General features: G+C 40.9%; 1 protein-coding gene across 1 annotated transcript; it reads right to left on the reverse strand.

Moving 5' to 3' along the window:
- Positions 1 to 583: 583 nt before the first annotated feature.
- On the reverse strand, positions 584 to 15,632 carry LOC136626600 (alpha-2-HS-glycoprotein-like). Its single transcript, XM_066601647.1, has 7 exons — positions 15,394 to 15,632; positions 14,514 to 14,621; positions 14,069 to 14,153; positions 12,260 to 12,420; positions 6,311 to 6,421; positions 4,899 to 4,988; positions 584 to 2,807 (listed from the first exon to the last, which is right to left on the reverse strand). The coding sequence occupies exons 1-7, from the start codon at positions 15,595 to 15,597 to the stop codon at positions 2,559 to 2,561; spliced, it is 1,008 nt and encodes a 335-aa protein (XP_066457744.1). The 5' UTR covers positions 15,598 to 15,632; the 3' UTR covers positions 584 to 2,558.
- Positions 15,633 to 23,138: the final 7,506 nt, after the last annotated feature.

The following is a 23,138-nucleotide window of genomic DNA, read 5'->3' on the forward strand; positions in this document are numbered from 1 at the left end:
AACCTGTGAAGGTGTGCTCCTGGAACCCTGTAGTACAACAGATCCCAGCAGCACACCCTGACAATTTTAGGGCTATTTCAGATGACCGTATATCGGCTCAGTTTTCACGCCGAGCAGATATACGGTGTCCTTGTCTGCAGGGGGAGGAGGATGGAAGAGCCAGGAGCAGGAACTGAGCTCCCACCCTCTCTCCGCCCCTCTCCACTATTTGTAGTAGGAGGGTCCGAGATGGGGGTGGAGCTAAGTACCGGCACTTAGCTCCTCCCCTATCCCGCCCCTCCCATTGCAAATAGTGGCAAGGGGCGGGGGCTCAGTTCCTGCTCCTGGCTCTTCCATCCTCCCCCCTCCTGCAGAGAAGGACACCGTATATTGGCTCGGTATCTAAATAAGCCCTTATGGTGGGGGAATATGTTTGGCAGACGACCCCTTTAACGTATTCTCATACTGTATGGACACTGATTTCATGCTAATCAGTCGTTCAGACATTTACCAGAGATAGATTTGTGCATTTATGTATTCATATATTGTGCAGAGCTCTGTGTTCTGTATTTTCCTCCGAGGTTCATACTATCACAAAAGCAAGAACTTTATAGACAAACTTTATTAGTAAAGAAAAGAGCACCATTTACTTTTATGTATTACTACATTTTGGCTTTATAAGAGATGTAGTACATTTTGTCACAACATCATCATGCCATAAAAGCATTGCCTAACAACCTCAGTAAGTTTTGTGAAGGTGACAGCAGAAGACAAATAACAATGTATTTAGCTTTACTTCTACCATCATATGAAACAAGTCGAAAACCAGCAGTAAATGAATGTTAGCACCGTTACTCTAGCTGTGCACACCAGAGTCAATCAAGTAATGAACCAAAGTAACACCACATATTTCTCAATAGGTGAATTAATATGTTTATGTATATGTCAAGTATGGAAAATCTGTATTTCTTCAAAGTACCATGATTTTAATGGATTTGTGGCAAAAATCCATTGACAGTGCTTTTAGCTATTATTGCTCATAGCGTGGTGTAAGTGCCATTTTTGATGGGGTTTTTTTTAAACCAAATTAGGACTAGATCCTAGGAAAGGAAATGTATTTGGGGGAATACTATTTCTCTTTGTCTGAAATTGCATATGCTGTTTTGATGCAGTTTTTGAAATAGTTTTCTGAGCCAAAAAGCAGATCCAAAAGGATGAAAAAGTATCTGTTCCCATATTTGGCTCAAAAATGCATCAAGAACTGCACTATGTGAACAAAACCTTAAACACATTTTCTTATAGAATTACTACAGTGGCCCATTATTCACCAATAACCCTTTCCAATCCACTGTCTGACGTCTAAAGACATTCTGATTGAAGGCTGTACAGCTCCGACATCGGTAGACGTACGCCAGGGTATTCCTACTGTAGATTACTAGCCGCTTTGTTGTCTGGGGCCTCTCTGGCATGTCACATACTGCAGTACTGGCTCTAGCCAGCAGATGGTGCCATTGTATAATGGCAGAAAGAGAAAGCCTCCTAGGAAACTTTAAATCCAAAATTAGATTGCATATATATAAAGGGATTACATATATCCGTGGATACCACCTATGTTCATATTTGAGACATGCAAGTAAATAAGCTGCTGTGTATGTTTTATGCAGTGCTAGTGATTTGAAGATAATGTTTGATGTACATTTAGACAGTATGGATTAAAACTTTCTAAAACCAAAGATTTGTAACTGTTTATCACCCCATGATCCTTACTAACCATGGCCTGTTTCTTCCAGATCAAGGCACCATCAGAACCTCAACACATCGGCATGGAGAACCCTATCGTCAAGCAATGAGGCACTGAAATAGTTACATTTCAGAAGAAACATTTAAAAGAAACCACTGATACCGGAATTTGACATGCAGTATTTCATGCAGTTTGAGATGCAGTTTTTTATGTCTTTATGCCTGTCAGAAGTAGATCCATCAGGAAGGCAAAGTATAAGTCCTTCCTTTATATTTCCCATTCATTTGAAATCCACTCCTGTCTTTGATCCAAAAATTGCACGGGTGATTCCAACCTTCGGCTGACATTAATATATGCATGGTTACCATCACTGTGTTTAGAGTGGTGTAAAATATATTTATTTTTATGTATTAATTTCCTTGATTCTTTTTGCCCTCCGAACAATTGTATCATAGGTAACAGAAAGAAGATGATAACCCACTCTGTACTATGATCAAGCTCTCTTTTAAAGGGTCTAATGGTATTCATCACTGCAAAGCTCCTATAGCATGTTCATTGTTGAGTAAAAGGGATCACAAATCTATATTCAAAAAGTGTTTATGAGCTTTCAGTAGCAGAAAAACATATTTTGTGTTAGACCAGACTGCACTTTTGAAACATTGATATGTGAGTCTATATTTTATAGGGAGTACCACAATTATCTGTTCTAATTGCAAAATCAAAAATTGTTATATTGCATCTGATTTTGTTGGCGTATTATGCAACAAAACAAATTAACAACAGTAGGCAAAAGTATAATACTACTGTGCCCAAAACAAATGCTTTCTCCTTTTGCATTTTAGTAGTGTATTTTCCTGCCGGGGCACAAGTGTAGCCTTGGTGCACTGGGGGGTACAGATTGACCAGTAAGTGACCTCTTAACGGCATGGCTTCCTTGGGCAGCCAGTTGTTCAGCAGAGTTGGATTCAGAAGAAAGAGGGCCCAAGCTGGAATAATGAAGGTTATGATGGAAATGTGACTTAACAACATTAGTCTGTGGAGGTGCCAGGGGGACGTGTGGCACAACAGCTTGTTCCACATTTCCAGGCTGGAAAAGAAATATTGTTTAGTATACATCTAAATAATACATATGATACATATTGTAATTAATAGGAGATGCAAACTATGCATGTTCTCATAACATTAGAATGAATAATCGTCAGATTTAATATTACATATTCATTCTATTCTTATCCTTGCATTAACATACAGTACATCTAATCCTATTCTCTAGGACTGTGCAAACACAAATTTATTGAACCCATAAAAAGGCCATAATCTACCATATGAGTGCAGATGTAAAAGTAAAAAAGCTAGAGGAGGTCAGTGAATGTGTTTTGGAAAACCTTTCAAGACATGAAACATGGTGAAACATGATAGATCAATGGGCATGCAACTGCTTGAACCCCAGAACCCTGGCCGATCCTGAGAAAGGGGATTCTAGTTTCCCCCATCCTGCTCACTTCCTGGTTGCTCCTCCCATGTCACTGAATGGAGGGCAAGTGGCGCTAGGAAACTGCTGCTCCATTTATTTTCAATGGTACTGCGAGAGATAGTTGACCTAAGCAGATGAGTGAAAACTTGCATTTTCATTCACTAACTAAAACACCCCTTTACATGCCATTTTACTGATTTTGTTGCTATAGAAGTTTTTGCTTAGCCGGTATACTAAAGGTAGTGTGTGCCAGGTAAAGCATGGCATACATTTTTGATCTGGAAGTAGGATAAAGGAAAGTGATATCACGACCAGTAATTGAGGGGATAGAAATTACAGTAATACTTCCCACTCTGGGCTAAAAGAAAGAAATATTCCAGATGTGAACATATTATAGTGACATATATATATATATATATATATATATATATATATATATATATATATATGTATATGTGTGTAATTGGGAAAAGAAAATGGATAGTTAAATAGATAGATAGACGGAGGAGGAGCAGGAGTATAATAGCTAAGAGCTACATAAAGCAAACAAAAGCGAGTGTGCAAGCTTGAGTATGTGTGGTGTATTCTAAGGCCTCATGCCCACGGCCGTGACGGACTCTGCAAGCAGAATACCGCAGCGGAGTCCGAGACGGAACCCCCAAAGACCCCATACTCACCTCTCCCGATCTGTCATGCGCGTCCCGTCAGGCGAGCCGACACAAATGCGCAGTACACCGCATGACGCGCCGGGAGTGCAGGATGGTGCGGCCAGCGGTGGGCGGGGACACGTAATCCCGCGATACTTCCACTGTGCTCACAGCGGAAGTATCACGTGATGGACGGCTTCCATTGACTACAATGGGAACCGTCAGCGCATTTTCCCGCGGCAATTAGAGCATGCCGCAGTTTCTTTCACGCTGCAGAATTCCGTGGTAGAATTCCGCAGCATGAACATTGAGTTATTAGGCTCAATAAAACCTAATAGCTGCGGGATAACGCCACGTGAAACGCAGAAGAAATCCGGCCGTGGGAATGAGGCCTAAGTGTGCTGTTTCTTAAGTGTGTTAGTTGAGATTAGTGAACATTAATGAGGACAACTCTCCCTATTCTTTTGCATTTATTTGTGTTTTATTTTAGGTCATAATAATCTTTTAGTTTATACATTGTAGTTATATTCTTTAGTTTTTCCTAGAAACTAATTATGTTGTACTGAGGGGTGTATTGAGGGGTTGTATTATTAAACATTGTTACATTTAAAAGCGCGTACAGTTTGTTCATGGGTGCAATCACCATTGCTTTGCACAGGTGATTAATTAAGGAAGGGGTTACCCAACATAGAAACATGGTCTAGGAACATGTTAATGGGGAACTTACTAAAGGAGGTCAAGAGGGGCCTGGATGCCTTCCTTCAGTGTAACAATATTTTATGTTATGGTTACTAAATTACTTCAGAACAGTTGTTGATCCAGGGATTATTCTGACTGTCAAACTTGGACTCAGGAAATATTTTTTTCCCTAAAATAAGTAAAGTTGGCTTCTACCTCATTAGGTTTTTTGCCTTAATCTAGATCAACATTGCAGCAAAATAGGCTGGAATGGACCCAAGTCTTTTTTTAGCCTTATACACTATGTTACTATGTTGTTGGCTTATTGAAATAGTTCAATGCATTTGAAATAGCTTAGATAACAAAACCACTTGACTACCTGAGTTTCGTAGACTGCACATTGCACAACAACGTCTTCATCTGCTGCCGCCTGATTTTTCACAACTGATCCAGAGCAGGCTCCAAAATGCTGTGTAGACAAAGCAATAAAACAATTTACAAGAATGGGATGGTATAGAGTTTGCTACGTTATGGGCTTACATTTTAACAACAGTATAGTATCTTACAATTAACAAAACTGTTTTTCATGTAGAAGCATTAATCATAAGGCCCCTACCCTCCAATTTGCTTACTAGCAACTGAACTGACAGAAGTTGATGTGCAGGCATTAATGTACTTTGTAAAGTTTGAAATTTAATAAGAACAGAAAAAACATAAGTCAGTGCTAAACTCTAATTTGACCGTGAACCCTATATGTTTGAGCTACTCAAAGTATATTCTTAAAAAATTATGTTTGCTTGGTCTACTGGTCACTAAAATTCCATGCATCAACTAAGGGTAATTTGATGAATTTACAGTTTAATCAAAACCAGTATAAATTTTACACTGGAGAAAGGTCTATTTTGGACAGCCACAAAAACTTTGAGGGGAATTTTTTTAAGGCCAGAGTTATGTATGCCGGTCTTAATACAATCCCTGCTGCAGTAAGGCTACTTTCACACAACCTTGAAAATTGCAAGATGCACAATTCTCGTATGAATATGAACCCCATTCATTTGAATTGTGTCATACACATGAAAAAAATCACAGAATGTCCTATCTTTGGGCGCTCCCTCAAAACACCTCACCCATTGTTTTTAATGAAGCTGGAAAACACACTCCACAGCCTGCAAAGTGCATGCAAGTGCAATGTGAGGTTTCCCATCGAAAACAATGGGAAACACTTGCCAATCCTCCGACACGGTCAGGTTTCACAACCCAATATTGTGCTCACCTGTGTGAAACTAACCTAGGAAGCACTTATGGTATGACAAGGTGAACGCCACTTAATACTTTAGGATGTATCTCAGGCCATTCTTGTGCTTAACTAGAAATCTACACCTGTGGAAGCTGGTGTAAATTCTGCTTAAATCTGTTGGTTTGTGGTGGACACAGAGCCCCACAATAAGCAATACCCACCCTTTGTAAAACTGGTTTGAGTGTAATAGATTTTAAAAAGTCGCAAATTATTTTTTAAGATAGGCTTGGGGGAAATTTATTAGCAATTTTTTGCCCCACTTTTCAGTTGATAAATACCCCCCAAACCTTCAGCTTTTTTGGTCTGAGTTGAATTAAATCACCACAGAACCCTGTAATTCAGACCAAGTACAAACCTAATTCATAGATTTATTTATGGTCTATATAATTGCTGCCGTGAAAATGAGAGAAATATAGAAATCTGGGAATAAAAACTTTGATTAAAAAATATGAATAAAACCCAATATTACTATATGTCAAGAAACAAATACTTACTGCGCCAGCTCCACTATTCTCCACGCATGCAGCTCCAGAATTGGCATCATCTATACTACAGTTACTTGCTGCAATAACAAACTCAACATCTACTGAATTGCTTATGCCGGACTGTGAATAAAAATAAGAAAAATGGATTGGTAATTTCTTCTAAATGTAGTTGTAAGCAAAATTATTACCCTGTTTGCAAATTAGGCTAATTTGCCAAGTTTACAAACTTTTCAGCTGTTTGCAAAAAAAATTCAAACAAGAACATAGTTCAATACATAGCTGAAATAGCTCAACACAAGTAATAAAACACTGTTTCTCCAAATAGGCTATTCTATATTACCCTAAAAAATGTGTGACTATAAAATGTACCTTTTATTATATCACTATAAAACCACTATATTGAAACCACAGATAAAAAGTTGCAGTAATCTGCTATCAGTAATATATACATAGCGGACCCTATTACTGCAGATCAGGCACAAGACTACTACTAAAATGATGCACTATGCCCCTTATTAAGATATGAGCATAGACTTCAAGGTATCTATTTCATCTATTAAAGGTTTTTTCCCCAAAATTATATTTATCACTAGAATTGGGCTGTTTCATGCGAATAAAGTGGCAGCACACATGCTCAATCTTTGCCCCATTCAAACTCCTTCTTACTACTGTCATGTGGATGAGGAGAGATAGGGGAATTGTAATTTTTGTGATTTGTGGGGTTCCAGAAGTGGGGCAGCAATCGTGCCATTATTACCTATTCTGTGAGCGAGAAAAAACTTTTCACCCCTTTCTGTATCATGATGTATATTTATGCCATTGGCAAATGGGACTGTGCAACAGTTTACAGGAGCTGTGTCATCATACATACATTTACAGATGACACCATGCTGCAATGGCCAATATTGCAGATAATCCTGTCAAATTAACTTCTTAGACCTTGAGGTCAATAGTGATCACAGTATTTAAGGGGTTTGACAGAGGCACCATCATTCCCATTGGCATCCCACAACATGATAGTAGGGTGTCAATGGGTTGACTGCAGCGGTCTTGTGTGTCAACTTGACATCAGTCTTGCAGCACAGTAAACAAACACTGCCATGAAAAACCTTTTGTTATTTTTTGATATTATTAATCATTGCCCTATTTTTTGTTGATCCCAAACAGCCTATTTTAAGCTGACAGGCATAATACACTGCAATACACTGCACAAGTATTGCAATGTTTTATATGAGAGACCGAGCCCCCTAGTGGACAAGTCCCATAGTAGGACTAAAAAAGAATGTAAGAACAAAATGTGAACCCCTTTCCCCTGTGGCCAGTTTTGGCCTTCCTGGCCAAGTCTCATTTTTCAAATTTGATGTGTCACTAGTAACTAGAATAAAAAGTGCCTCATGTGTGGGAATACTGAGTAAACAGCACTAATACAAGAACAAGGGAAAATGTAATGCAGCTGGCGGCAGCCCGTTTTTCTCTTTTATTTGCAGGTAAAAGCCATTAATGGAATGGAACAGTGGAACTAAGCACCAGTACCAGGGTACAGCGAGGCAAGTATAAATCCCAGCAGTCCTTTGTGGAGAAATACGTTGACAGACACCCAATTGGATTTTTTATCTGTGTTATTTAATAAAGGGTTTTATACTTATCCCACTGTACCTTGGTCCCGGTGCTGAGTTCCACAGTCCCATTTCACTTTATGCAGTAATAACTTTGGAATGTTTTCACTGATCCAAGTAATTCTGGGGCTGTTTTTACCTGACACATTGTACTTTGTGTTAGTTAATTTTGGTTAAATGTTTTGTGTTTATTTGTAATTTTCAATTTTTTCTGCTTGTAAGACAGTTATACCACATGAAATAGGTAATAAATAACATTTACCATATGTGCACTTTATGTTGGCATTATTTTATAAGCATCCTTTTATTTATTTTCGGCAGAAAGTTTATAAATATTGGGGCACTTTTCTAAATTTTGAAGGCTTTATGCAAAATCTATTTTTTAAGTGACCAATTTATTTTTAAAGTGGCTTTGAGAGCCTTATATGTTAGAAACTCCCATAAATCACCCTATCTTAAAAAGATCAACCCTCAGAGTTTTCCAAACAGCATTTGCAAGGTCTGTTAACTCTTTAGGAATTTCACAGGAGTTAAAGCAAAGTGGAGAATAAACTTGAAAAATTCATATTTCTTGTAGATTTTTTATTTTAATAACTTTTTCTGTAACACCGCAGGAGCCTGCGGATAAATAAAACTCATTAGGGTGGCTTCACACGAGCGTGTTTTTGTGCGTACATCGGTGCGTACATATGTGCGCACCTCTGTACAAGCAAAAACACGCATGTATGTAGCTGCGTGCATTGTTTTCAATGGAGCCGCAGCTGCTGCCGGCAGGTCCATTGAAGAAAATTGTCTGCTGGCACCCCTGAATTGTTTTTCATGGAAGGGCTTTACATATAAGCCCTTCCCTGAAAAACAACAATTTTAGTGTAAAAAAAAAAAATTTTTTTAAAAACTTACCTGTCCACCGCAGGGATGAAGAACACATTTGCCACATATGGCAGATGTTTCCTTCATCCCCGCTAGTAAAAAGAATTCCATGCTGCTGCACCTGCCAAATCTGCTCCTAGCCGCGTTTCATTAGAAATGGGCCGGAGCTGTCCAGCGCATTGCATTCAATGGAGCCTGCAATACAGTCGGCTCCATTGAAAGCAATGCGCTGCGGGCGAGCGTGGGATGAATTGTCGGGAAAGGCTTAAATATATAAGCCCTTCCCTGCAATTCATCCAGAAATGTGTTAAAATAAAAAATATATATATACTTACCTTGTTCCGGCAGCCGGAGTTCAGCGCGGCTGGCCTGCAGTGGGTGTGAAGGGGGTGTGACTCAAAGCTGCCCCTGATTGGCTCAGCCTGAGCCAATCAGAGGCAGATCTTACTCACACCCATTCATGAATTCATATATATTTAAGCCCTTCCCGACAATTCAACCAGCGCTGTCCGGCAGCCCATTGCTTTCAATGGAGACGGCTGTATTGCCGGCTCCATTGAATTCAATGGGCAAACATCGTTCTTCTCTGCCACAGCTGTTACAGCTGTGGCAGAGAAGAATGATTTGTCTTCTATATGTTCTCAATGGGGTCGGCGCTGCTGCCGCCGGCCCCATTGAGCGCATATAGAGAAGAGAACAGGAATCGCAGATCGCAGATAGGTGCGATCTGCGATTTCTGTTCTATAATTTATTGTACGAGCGCATAAAAAGCGCTCATGTGTCCGATACCATTGCAAAGCAATGGTTTTAAAAAATCGCCAGGCGCATGCGCAAATCGCGTGCAAAATCGCCCATCTGACTGAGGCCTGAATGGGAAACCACTTGGGGGTTTTAGCTAACTGTTAGCTTAACTGGAGCAACCAAGGTCAGGCAGCTGCTGCCAAGGCAAATAGGAACATGGGATGCATCAAAAGCAGTTTAGTAGTAGCACATGACGAGAACATTGTTCTTCCTTTTTAAAAGTCACTGGTTAGACCCCTACATTGAATATTGTGTACAGTTTTGCACATCGGTTATCAAGAATGACATATTAGAACTTGAGAGAGTACAAAGGCTAACTAAAGTAGTAAATGGAATGGATGGACTACAATATCCAGAGAGGTTATCAAAATTGGGATTATTTAGTTTAGAAAAAAGATGACTGAGGGGGCGACCTAATAACTATGCATGGATACATGAGGGGACAATACAGAGATCTCTCCCATCATCTATTTATACCCAGGACTGTGACTGTAACAAGAGGGTGCCCTCTACGTCAAGAGGAAAGAAGTGTTTTTTTACACCAACATAGAAGGGGGTTATTTACTGTAAGAGCAGTGAGACTATGGAACTCTCTGCCTGAGAACATGGTGATGGCAATTCGATAAGAGTTCAAGGGAAGCATGGGTGCCTTCTTGAGCAATACAATACTACATGTTATAACCGTTAATAACTTCAAAAAGGGTTGTTGATTCAGGAATAATTCCGATTGCCAGATTGGAGTCAAGAAGGAATTCTTTTTCATTAAATGGGGAAAATTGGCTTCAACCTAATTGTTTTTTTTTTTTTGCCTGCCTCTGGATCAACATTGGGGGTTAATATGCTGAACTGCATAGACATATGTCTTTTGTCGGCCTTACATACTATGTAACTATATGTTTTTATTTTACAGCTTTTACTGCTGCAGTATTGCAATACAATTATGGTAATACCCATTTTATATAGTTTTTGTATGTTTTATTAAAGTGTTTTGGCATTAGAACAAAACCCCGCCCCCCAACTGGGCCCTGACTGAAACAAACAAATAAGGGTATACTCACCTCTCCAGAAGACCTGTGACACACCTGACAAAAATCGCCAGTATTGCCAATGACTTCTGGGTAGACAGCCGGCAGAAGCATGTGACCAATCAGAGGCCACAACATCATTATCAGTGCTCCTGGCATCAGCGCTCATATCCTGGACCCCATGATGTCAGAAATTTTGGGAAGTGATGTTGTGGTCTCTGATTGGCTGCAGCGGTCACATGCTTCCACCTGGCTGTCTACCCTGATGTCATTGCCAATACTGGCAGCAGCTGTGAACTGTGTCCCATGGCTTCATGTGAGGGGAATATACCCTCTTTTTTATTTAAGGCAGGGCCCAAGTGAGGGACGGGGGTTTTGTTCAAATGACACAACCCCTTTAACTTTGTACAAAATACATTTATATACATTCTATATTTTGTGGGACCTCAGAAATATTGCTAAAATCCGGCCGTTCCAGACATTCATTGTCACCCTCAACCATTCTCAACTCGACTACTGCAACTCGCTGCTCATTGGCCTTCCCCACACCAGACTCTCCCATCTCCAATCTATACTAAATGTGGCAGGTAGACTCATCTTCCTATCCAACCGCTTCCCAGACACCCTGCGCTATGCCAGTTGCTGCATTGGCTGCCTGTACACTACAGAACTCGATTCAAACTCATCACCCTCACCCATAATGCCCTTCATGGCGCCGCGCCTTCGTACATCGCTTCCCTCCTGTACATCACCTAGCCCGCACACTCCACTCTGCTAACACACTCAGACTAAACACCCCTCTAATACGAACCTCACATGCTCGCCTCCTGGACTCCTCTAGAAGGCTCTACCCCAAAACATCCGGACAATCCTGGACACACGGAACTTCAGACGCATCTTAAAAACGCACCTCTTCAAAGAAGCATAACAAACCTCCTGATCTAGTACCCCACCCCCACAATATGCACTTTGCACTTTTGCCTATTATGTACACTTCCTGCCCCAAACCTCCTGTATTACCCCCAGTTTTTGTGTCCTAAAAACTGTATATCACATATTATAGTTGCATTGCTGTGTTCTCCCTTGCTCCACTGCCTGCCCCTGTACCTTCTGTTATCACCCCCAACTCCTTTTTTCCAAATAATTGAATACCATATGTAGCTTTTGCAATTTCTGTAATTTTCGTATTATTTGTGCCTAGGTTTCTAATCCCACTATATCACTCAAAGAAGACTTTGTAAGTGTTGCAAATAATACGGAGGTCTGTTAAGGTAAGTATCCCAAATGTGCTGCTGAACTGGGATTTAAGTTTTACTCAAATACAAGTCTCCAAAGTACTGAGGACATACTATAGAACTGAAAAAATGTGAGACCAGGCAGGACAAAAATACATGAAAATATGCTACGCATTTCACTATTTAAATATCCCCTTCCTCCTTTGTGAAATCTTTCCAGTACATGCTGATTATTTTAGTGTCATTTTTTCCCTGCTCCCTCTGTATTGTATCATATTAATGTAGAGTGTACAAAGAAGTGCGATTGTAAAAATGCTTGAATGAATATGGCTCCTGGTCCTTTGATCTACCTCATCCCTATAATAAGCATAGAATAGATATATCATTTATCCAAAGTTGTTACATTTTTACCTGAATTTTTCCTCGGCCAATCTCATGGAGTAGGTAAAATGCCGTATTATTCCCAGTGTTAAACTTGTGAAGGGACACATCAACTGCATGCACAACCTGGGTATCATTAAGAGGTGCCAATTGGCAGTTGGGGCAGAATTTGAGCATATTTTCTACTGAATCTAAAGAAATACAGACAAATCACTGTACATTATGAATTAATGATAAAAGAAACATTTTAGCCTCATATATAAAAATTAATAAAAAAAAAAAAAACACAATTGTGTCAACCAAATTTCTGCTGCCTAGTGTAGAAAATACTATATATGTCATAATGAAAAGCCTTAGGGCTTAGTCACATGGGCGCATCCGGGCGCCAATGCACCCGGCTTCCTGCAGGATGAGACGGCCGCACTGCAGGTATGGACGATTCTTCGCACCGCCGGCAGAAAGAACACATGACCGGCTCCATTGCCGGTCATGTGTTCTTTTTTCTGGCGCTGCGGAAAGTCGTCCGCACTGCAGGTGGGGCTGTCTTCATCGTGCAGGAAGACGGGTGTGACTAAGCCCTCAATAGAAGACTATTTTAAAAAAGATCTCTCATGGGATGTGTGATTAATTTATCTTATTTATTACTGACCCAGTAATTTCAAAACCTACTGACTTTGCAAGAACATGACATGCATATTTTACTGCATTGTTCCTTTGTCTTGATTTACCTGTTAGAAATGACACATTTCATTGCATGCTTTACTTAGTTTTCACTTATATTACTTTAAAAATGTTTTGTCTTTAAATGCCTATTAGAGACTACAAGAACAATTTTCCTGCATTTAGCCTTTGATTGCATGTACTCTGGTGAAATGTATCTAGCTAGAAAATACCATGATCTTTATTTCCAGGCAGGTAAAAATCACAAAATATCCCCTGATGACCCAGTCAACTACCTATACGAGAGAAACGTGTTGGGTTGGATGCAGTGTCGCTCTTAGGGTTTTGTATAGTTACAGTAGGGTTAGCCTTCATTGAGTGGTGGCACTCTTTTCAGGGCAATCACCTGAGTTAGGCAGGGTGATCGTAGGTCCTGTATGGGGTCAGTGTGATATCAGAATACTGCCTTAAATATAGGCCAGCTTCCCTGGAAACTTATCTACATGTGTAGTACCGTCAACAAAGAGTTTGAGTCCACAAACCATGAGTACTGCGACAATAGCTGCTGTATAATCCTTTACCCCTAGACGGCATGCATGTATTTTTTATTTATTATCCTTTAGGGTGTATATTGGGGTTAATTATGGTTTTAAGGAATCTTTCAATAAAGGTTCATATTTTTAAAGGGGTATCCTTTAGCAGTAATAGTTGTCTGGATGTTGGTCCCTAATATTATATATCATTATTGCAGTGATATTGTTACAGGAGTCATTTTCCTGCATTTAACCTTTGGATGGAGATGCTCTAGTGAAATGTATCTAATAGATAATAGCATGATCTTTATTTCTAGACAGATGAAATTACAGATAACAAGCACTGCTTTTCAGTTATTTCATCCACAAGTGGTTTTATTTTGTCTTTTGCCCGGCCCTCAGCCCAGTCCTCACACCATCCCATACTAGCAATAAAAGTTTAATGCATGACATTTTGTGCCAAAAATGTGGAAGTTTGGCATACCTGATCATTCTGCCATCTTTGTGCAACTATTCAGAGCACAGTTCACGTAAAAAAGACATGTTGCAGGGTACTTATAACTTCTAAGTATTATTAAATGCCAATTGATTCTATAATTTTACTTTAGATTATTTTAACGGCATTCAAAACATGAAAACAAATTACCCAGTTCAGATTTGCATCTGATTCCAATGACTGTAAAGGTGCCATTATCCTTCTTAAGCTTGATGTCGCAGTCGCCTTCTACTGCCTGCAATTAAAAAGGGTATAGTTAATAAAATGCATTATGTAATGTTAGTAGCACTATACTGGAGACAGGGGCCGATGTTAGCAAATTATGATAACCTGTGTCTCCAGTACACATATAAAAACTTCTCTGTATATTATTATAAAATTATGAAAAAAGCTATAGTATACTGGTACTGCCATCACAGTAGGAAATGGTTATCTATGTAGAGCCCGAATTGCACTTAGCTATGAATTCATAACTGCTAGGATGTACATTTTCTACGTGATTTTTCCTTTATGAGAGTAATATGTAATACATTTTGAGTTACATGTAGTTAGTCTACTGAGTCCTTCTAATTAGTTCAATGCTATACAGACGTACCCGTTCAACCACTGGCCTTACAGGACATTGCTCTATTGGTGTTGGACTCAGGGAAGGACATTTTGTCTCCAAGAGATCTAACTCCACAGTAAAAACTTCTACAGGTGCCTAAAAAAAGAAAGGAAAATACAATAAATTACATTTTATATATTATATTGAGAAGGTAATATATTTCATATACTGTAATTATTTTTTTAATTCACCAAAATGCACTATTGAAAATTCCAATAATTCTAAGGCAAACTGGAAAATATGGCTGAACATCAACTCCCAACTTTATCAACGGTTAATAGGTCAGTCAGTAATCATTAAAGCATTCCCTTTTCCCCTTCTCCTCTAGGTGAGGAATACCCTTAAATTCAAGCAATTCTGGTAAAATGATTTGACGATTGTGTATAGATCAACAAATATTCACCACCGATTTTCCAACACATGGTTGGGCCAAATTCTTTGTACCAATGCTGACCAGTTCTACCATCTCTAGAATTAATACATAAACAATCTAATTAAAATGTAAAAATCTGAATACTTAAATTTACCATGAAATTTACATTCATGTTTAACCCTTTCCAATCCAATTTGTATTGTGGTTTTCCTAGGGGGCTTACTCTTTTTCTTCAGTTATACAGCGACGCTATATGCTGGCAAAAGCCAGTACTGCATGAGGTGACACGTTGGATAGGCTCCGACAGCAGGGAGGCTGGCAATATACAGTAAGAGAACCCCGACGGATGTCTTCCAATATCGGAGCTGTACAGCCTTAAATCATAGTGTCTTCAGAGGTTAGACAGTGGATAGGAAAGGGTTAATATTTTCAATCAGAATCACATTAAATCCGGTGCAAAAGAAAGACCATACCCGGTTTTAATTTTTGACTTACCGAACCATGCACGAAGATATCTTCAATCCGGTTTAAGGCAAACTTATATCCAGTTTTCCGATTGCTATTCATGTATTGAACGGCTGCATTAGCTGCTTCATGTGCTTCTGCATCATCACAGTTAACAACACGACTAGGCTGCGGTAAAGGTAGTACCGCAGACCGACAAAGGGGCAACAGGGCCAAAACTATCAGCAGCTTCATAATGTTACGGTATGCCTGGATTACCTTTGGAGACTGGTTGTAGGATTGGAGCAGTGCTATATATGGCAACTTCCTTATATAAAGCAGATACATCATGTTCATGCCAGGGAAAATATTTGCTCTGGCATTTCAGTGTTGAGCACATGAAAGGAAAGAATAAACATTTGGGAAATCAATTTGTCTAGCTAGACTTCTGAAATGTAACCTACATGTCTGTAACAATATATGAATATTCAATGTGCTATCTGGTCTCCATATAGCTCCTAAACTCAAAAAATAGCAAAGTTTGTGGGAATCTACCATCTATAACTAACTATTTTCAGCTTTTTGGTTTGAAGCCACTTATTTGCAACTGGTAAACAACTGGACTATACTGTATAGTTGAAAGAAGGTATATCCATTTTGTACCTCCGTCCATGCTGTAGTGCTAGTACAAAAAAAAGTTTGGATAGTTGGCAGTTGCTGCAGGAATATGAGGCCTGCCTGGGTAGGGATCAATCTGTGCCGATTGTGAAGATGGATGGGACTATGAGATGCACCTCTTCAGTCTCATTCTAAATGTACTAAAGTCTGCTTAGAAAAATACATATTTGGTTCTCAGTGAGAGGCACAATTTGAGCAAGGTATCAACAGACACTGTGGTGATGGTGGTACTTCCTCCTTGTTGTCTGATAGCAGCTAGTCACAGTTAATAGGACACAAACATGTCTTTCAGGGCACCAATACTTCTATAGGTTTCACTTTCATTAATTCTAGTGGAGAGGCTCTATTCTCCACCCACTGATTCAAATTTCTCTTTGATTCATGCCACAGAAAGATTCCTCGCAACTTTCAGAGACTTTCACAACAGAGAGAGCACCGCTCATACTTGCTTGTGTCCAGTGCCCAAAAAAGGGCACTTTTATTCTCTTTCAGGCCTCAGTGCCATAGGCACTGTCTCAGTGATAGGCCGCCGGCACATGAAAGAGCCGGGGCTGCCAAGCGCGGGTGAGTACGCGCTCGTCCCTGCAGGCGCTGGGGTCGGGTCCCGCGGCGAGAATTATCGCCGCCGGATCCGACCCGCCCGTCTGCAGGCGGCCTTAGTCAGCAACAAGAAGCTCGCTCTCTTCACCAGAGACCACTCATCAAGTACGATCAGCAATCTATCTACAGTCTCTTTTAATCCCTTTTACATGTGGTGGTTTTACTGCCCTATTTTTTTTTCCTTCATCTACCAAAATTAATTTTTGCTGCGTTTTGTTTCACATGATATATATAAGGATATTTTTTTAATATCTTTTTCACTGGATTTCTTTTCTGTTTTTTAAATTTATTGGTGGTAAAAGGCTAAAAAAAGGATTTTTTGAACATTTATAGTTTTTTTTAAATTAGTACATTTACGCTAAAATAAAATCTGGGAATGGGTTCCTCATTTTGTTTCGGAAGTTTTACTATATAATATGTATGGTTTTGGATTATAGGGCGCATATGTCAACGGTTTTGATGGTGTTGGCTGAGGCCTTAGTCAGACGGGCGTTTTTTCGCGCGATTTGCGGATCGCATGACGGATGCGCATCCGCAAATCGCATGACCGGTGCCCGAAAATCGCCCGAAAATCTGCTCCTAGCCGCGTTTCATTAGAAACAGGCCGGAGCTGTCCAGCGCATTGCATTCAATGGAGCCGGCAATACAGCCCGCTCCATTGAAAGCAATGCGCTGCGGGCGAGTGTGGGATGAATTGTCGGGAAGGGCTTAAATATATAAGCCCTTCCCTGCAATTCATCCAGAAAAGTGTTAAAATAAAAAATATATATATACTTACCTGCTCCAGGCAGCCGGAGTTCCGCGCGGCCGGCCTGCAGTGGGTGTGAAGGGGGTGTGAGTCAGACCTGCCCCCTGATTGGCTCAGCACTGAGCCAATCAGGGGGCAGGTCTGACTCACACCCCCTTCACACCCACTGCAGGACGGCCGCACGGAACTCCGGCTGCCGGGAGCAGGTGAGTATATATATATTTTTTATTTTAACACTTTTCTGGATGAATTGCAGGGAAGGGCTTATATATTTAAGCCCTTCCTGACAATTCATCCCGCGCACGCCGGCAGCCCATTGCTTTCAATGGAGTCGGCTGTATTGCCGGCTCCATTGAATTCAATGGGCAAACATCGTTCTTCTCTGCCACAGCTGTTACAGCTGTGGCAGAGAAGAAGGATTTGTCTTCTATATGTTCTCAATGGGGTCGGCGCTGCTGCCGCCGGCCCCATTGAGCGCATATAGAGAAGAGAACAGGAATCGCAGATCGCAGATAGGTGCGATCTGCGATTTCTGTTCTATAATTTATCGGACGAGCGCATAAAAAGCGCTCATGTGTCCGATACCATTGCAAAGCAATGGTTTTAAAAAATCGCCGGACGCATGCGCATGCGCAAATCGCGCGAAAAAACGCCCGTCTGACTAAGGCCTCTGGGTCATTTTCTTTTTTATACATATATTTTTATTTTATTCTGTAATTTTTTTAAAACTTATTTATGTAACTATTCTTTTTACCATCTATGTCCCCCATGACATCATATAAGACCTCTACAGAAAGCAGCATAGACGGATGTGCAAAAGTACAAAGACTTCTTTATTGACCCATTACAGAAAGTAGCGACGTTTCAGCCTTAATGGCCTTCCTCATCATATAAGACCTCTGGGGGACATTAACAGGGTCTTTTTTTTATTACACACTTTTCCACTGTAGTTGGGGCATCCATAGAAGCAAAATCCATAGGAGCCCCAGTTACAGGGAAAATATCCCCTGTAGTGACAATAATCAGTGGAGGAGCCGATCAGAGTCTATTAGGACCCTGCAGCTCTGCTGTAACAAGAGAACCCCGCAGTCACGTGATCGCCAGGTTGCGAAGTAAAACACCTCCACTTTCACTTTTTAATACATAGCACTCATTGAGCGCTAAGTACCTGGGAAAGGAGGCGACAGAAGCAGTTAAAAACTGCTTCTTCCTTCTCCTATATGTTTTCAACTCTGACTGACAGCTGAGAAACCAACCTGCTCCTGCTTGATTGCAGGAGTAGAGGCTTTAAAGGGGTTGTCCCGCGAAAGCAAGTGGGGGTATACACTTCTGTATGGCCATATTAATGCACTTTGTAATATACATCGTGCATTAATTATGAGCCATACAGAAGTTATTTACTTACCTGCTCCGTTGCTGGCGTCCCCGTCTCCATGGTGCCGTCTAATTTCAGCGTCTAATCTCCCGATTAGACGTGCTTGCGCAGTCCGGTCTTCTCCCTTCTGAATGGGGCCGCTCGTGCTGGAGAGCTGCTCCTCGTAGCTCCGCCCCGTCACGTGTGCCGATTCCAGCCAATCAGGAGGCTGGAATCGGCAATGGAACGCACAGAGCCCACGGTGCACCATGGGAGAAGACCTGCGGTCCACCGTGGGTGAAGATCCCGGCGGCCATCTTCGCAAGGTAAGTAAGAAGTCACCGGAGCGCGGGGATTCGGGTAAGTACTATCCGGTTTTTGTTTTTTTTTAAACCCCTGCATCGGGTTTGTCTCGTGCCGAACGGGGGGGGCTATTGAAAAAAAAAAAAACGTTTCGGCGCGGGACAACCCCTTTAATCCTGCTCCATATTTTTGCTATCAGCTGTTTCGGGGGCTTTGCTCCCTCATCCGTGTTGAGTAGGATCCTGGCTTGGCTAGTGAGAGGCCTGTGATGTGGTTCAGGAGATGTAATATCTCTCCTTAAGGAGAACACCAAAAAGGTGCATGAGGAGACTTGATTTTCAATTCCCAATCATTGCTCTATAGACTTGTATAAAGGGTCAAGAATTGATTTGAAGGAATGCTGCCATCCAATAGTTGGCACTGCAGAGATAATATCTTCCTTTTTTGCATATTACCCAGAGAAGCGTCTCCTCACTCACTTTCTTGGTGCTCTCCCTAAGGAGAGATGATACCTCTCCCGGGCCATTTACATGGGACAATTATTGCTTGAATCAAACAAAATTGAGCAAAATTGCCCTGTAAAAATGCAAAAAAAATTGGTTACTATTCATTCACTTCTCATTATTGCTGACTTTTAGTCAGCATAAAAAGGATTCTCACTCAGTGTAAATGCTCCCTGCTCAGTGCTTCATATAGAAGGTTAAGTGCTGTGCGAAAGCCTGCGATCCAGTGGTGTTCTCTGCCTGACTACATGCTCTGCATGAGCACCAACGACCTTAGCGGTGACATGAGATGACTCTCATCCCATCTAAATGGGACATTAGGCTCTGTTATCCCAGCCGCATGCCAATGGACTCAAATGAAAACACCACCAATAACAATATCATATCACACCAAAGCTTCCCAAACTTTTTTGCCCCGTAGACCACTTAATTTTTTTATTTTCTGTAGACCCCCAACCTGCCTAAGGCCGGCTGCACACAACCAGTTCGGATTCCGCATGCGGGAGCCCTCAGCAGAATCCAACCTTGTGCCCAACCGGCATCCACACGTACCTGATATTCCTTCTTTTTTGCACTTAGATAGGGTTTTTTGTAGAGTGAACAATTGTAAAAAAAGAAAAACTTACAATTTTTATTCAATAATAATAATCTTTATTTGTATAGTGCCAACTTATTCCGCAGCGCTTATTTAGATCTTTATTGAAAAGACACAAAATGCAAATAAATATTTGGATTTGGGACAAAACAGATTGGAACCTAGCAAAATTCTTGCATAAAATGAATCCACAAATAATGCTGTTAATGGGAGAGATGAGCCTGATGCTCTAATAGCAATTGTTCAATATTTGGCTTTAAATTAGTGAAGTATAGTCGCAGATCTCCACATCCAATGATTTCCAGTGAATTTCTTTTTTTCGTAAGAAGATTGGCGACCGCACTAAAACCCCTTTTCATGAGGTATGAAGATGGAAAAGCTATTAAAAACTTTATTGCGATAGTCCATAATGCAGGATAAGCCACAGGTATGCGCGCGATGCGTTACTGACGGTATCAAAATTTGTAGAAACTTGCACATGAACATAGCACTCCACAAGGCAGATAGGTATAGTTCGCACAAAACCTCTTGGGCTCTAGGGGCTCACGTGAAAATGAAACGCAGTAGAAACTTTATAGGTAAATCACCTACTGCACAGATCTGCTTTGTCCATCGCCAGAGCCCAAGACCTTTTGCGCGAACTCTACATAAATAATTTTATGAAATATCAAAGAGGTGATTTCTATGTCTATTCTAAGTATTATATACACAATCTGTGGAAGGTGTTTTATGTCATGTACAGAATGCCTAAATGTTGATGATGACCTGCCTAAATATCCGCTCACGTGGATTTAAATTTCGTGCACTTTTTTCTTGCTATCATGGACCCCCAGCACGTCAAAATCGACCCCTGGGAGTCTATATAGACCACTTTGGGAACCACTGTATTACACAATGAAACAAATTGCAGACAATTAACAGCACAATAGCATTGCAGAATATAGCCAAATGCAGCACAAAAAACAAATAGCCCAAATAAACGTTAGCCATAGGCACATTAACAGCAATAGCAGAAGTGGCGGCCCCATTGAAAGCAATGGGAAAACATTGCGATCCTCTGCCACAGCTGTCACAGCTGTGAGAGCTGTGGCAGGGAATTCTTTACTCCCCGTAGGAAGTCCCCTTGTCACTGAACACTGTGACAGTGCTGTCACAGTGTTTAGTAACAAGGAGACTTCCCGTGGGGAATGTTTACACACACCACAGACCTATGCGGTGCACGCATGTCCTATGTTTTGCAGGTGTGCTGTAAAATACGGACATGTGAACACATCACAGGAAAACACAAGGCTTAAATAGATGCACTGTTTTGTGCGCACCTATGTATGCAAATAAACACGTTTGTCTGAATGAGGCCTAAGGCCGAATGCCCACGGACGGATTATCACAGCAGAAATCAATGTCAGGCACCCGCCGCGATTTCTGCAGCAATGACTGTCCATAAACATGCTCTATAATTGATTCTCCCCTGCCCAGAAGCAGAAATCTACTGCATGTTCTAATTTGTGTGAAAAAACGCATGGACGGCTTCCATTGCAGTCAATGGAAGCCATCTGTCCAGCGATACTGGGCACAGCGGAAGTATCGCAGGAATCTGCGTCATATCCCAGCGCCGGCGAGTCATGTGCTGCACTGCGTATGTGCGCTGGCTTGCCGGCTGATGCTCTCGCGGCGGATCCAGAGAGGTGAGTATGGGGTCTCTGCGGAGCGCCGGGTTTGATTTTGCTTTGAAATTTCGCAGGTGGAATCCGACCCAGCAGTGGGTGTGAGCCCTGAGGCCCAATCTCCATGGCATGCGTGGATTTTCAATGCAGACATCTGCAGCAGATGCACTGCGAACCATTTTAAAAATGATTTTTTAATGGCTTGCGGGTGATCGCGGATTGTATGTTTTCATCTCCCATAGAGATGAATGGAGCCCTATCCGCGATAAAATGGGGCATGCTGTGATTTTAGATCCACGCAGGGCATCCGCAAAGCACCTAAAAGCCAAATCCACAGGGTTTAATTCAGTTGCGGACGCCTCATTGTTTCCTATGGGCGGCTAGAGCTGTGGATTTCGCATGCGGGTGGACATTGGGCATTAGACATAGTAGAACTATTAACTTTTGGGTCAAGTCATCGATCAGTATATCAAGAAGAAAAATGCTCAGAAGTGTATTAATTCAAACCAGCTGTTATTCTCAGCCTTAATTATGTCTGTTATAGAAGGAATACAGTTACCAATCCAAGATTGGGCTACAGATATTCTGGCTGCTATCAGAACATGTAACTAGGTGGTATGAACATTATGGGGTAGTTGGTCAGAATCTAGGTTTAGTAGAGCTATAACTGGGTTCGGGGATAACTGAATACCACAAAGTGTAGACATTAGTTGGAAAGTTTGAGTCCACGAACCTGAAATATATGGACAATTCCACCACAGGTGTACTAGAGCTCCTTCTGGTGAACCACATCTCCAACAGTTTTCAGAGTACCATCGGTATAGTATTTTGCGTAGAATTTCTAAGTGGTCTGTACATCTGGATACTGTTGGAATGGAGAAGAAACTATATAGCCATTATTTGTTTGTTATTTGGGTTTAAAGATCTGTTTCCCACTTCTTTTTTATAGGTGCTAATGGATCGTCTGTGTAAGAGATTAAAATTTGGTAGCATTCCAAGATTCCTGTATTGGCTCATTGGATGGAATTCAACCAGGCTTCTAGTTTTGCGGGGACATTAACTCTAGTGAAGGGGGGGGACTTAAGTAGTAGGTGACGAATTTGAAAGTATTGGAATAAGTCTGTTCTAGGGATTTTGAAAATAGATACAAGATCTGGAGAGGTAAGGAATCCCTGATTTGTCTAAAGCTGTTTGACTTGAGAGATACTCCGGTTTTTCCAGTTTGAGAGATCTAGGTCTTCAGTTGTAATAGATAGAATATCAATACTTGAGTTATGCATGGGGAGTGCAATTAGCCTTTTTTGACAGTTAAAATGTTCCAAACATTTATAATAGCTTAAAGTGTGGATGT

This window comes from Eleutherodactylus coqui, chromosome 1, assembly GCF_035609145.1.
Source record: "Eleutherodactylus coqui strain aEleCoq1 chromosome 1, aEleCoq1.hap1, whole genome shotgun sequence".
NCBI classification, from domain to species: domain Eukaryota; kingdom Metazoa; phylum Chordata; class Amphibia; order Anura; family Eleutherodactylidae; genus Eleutherodactylus; species Eleutherodactylus coqui.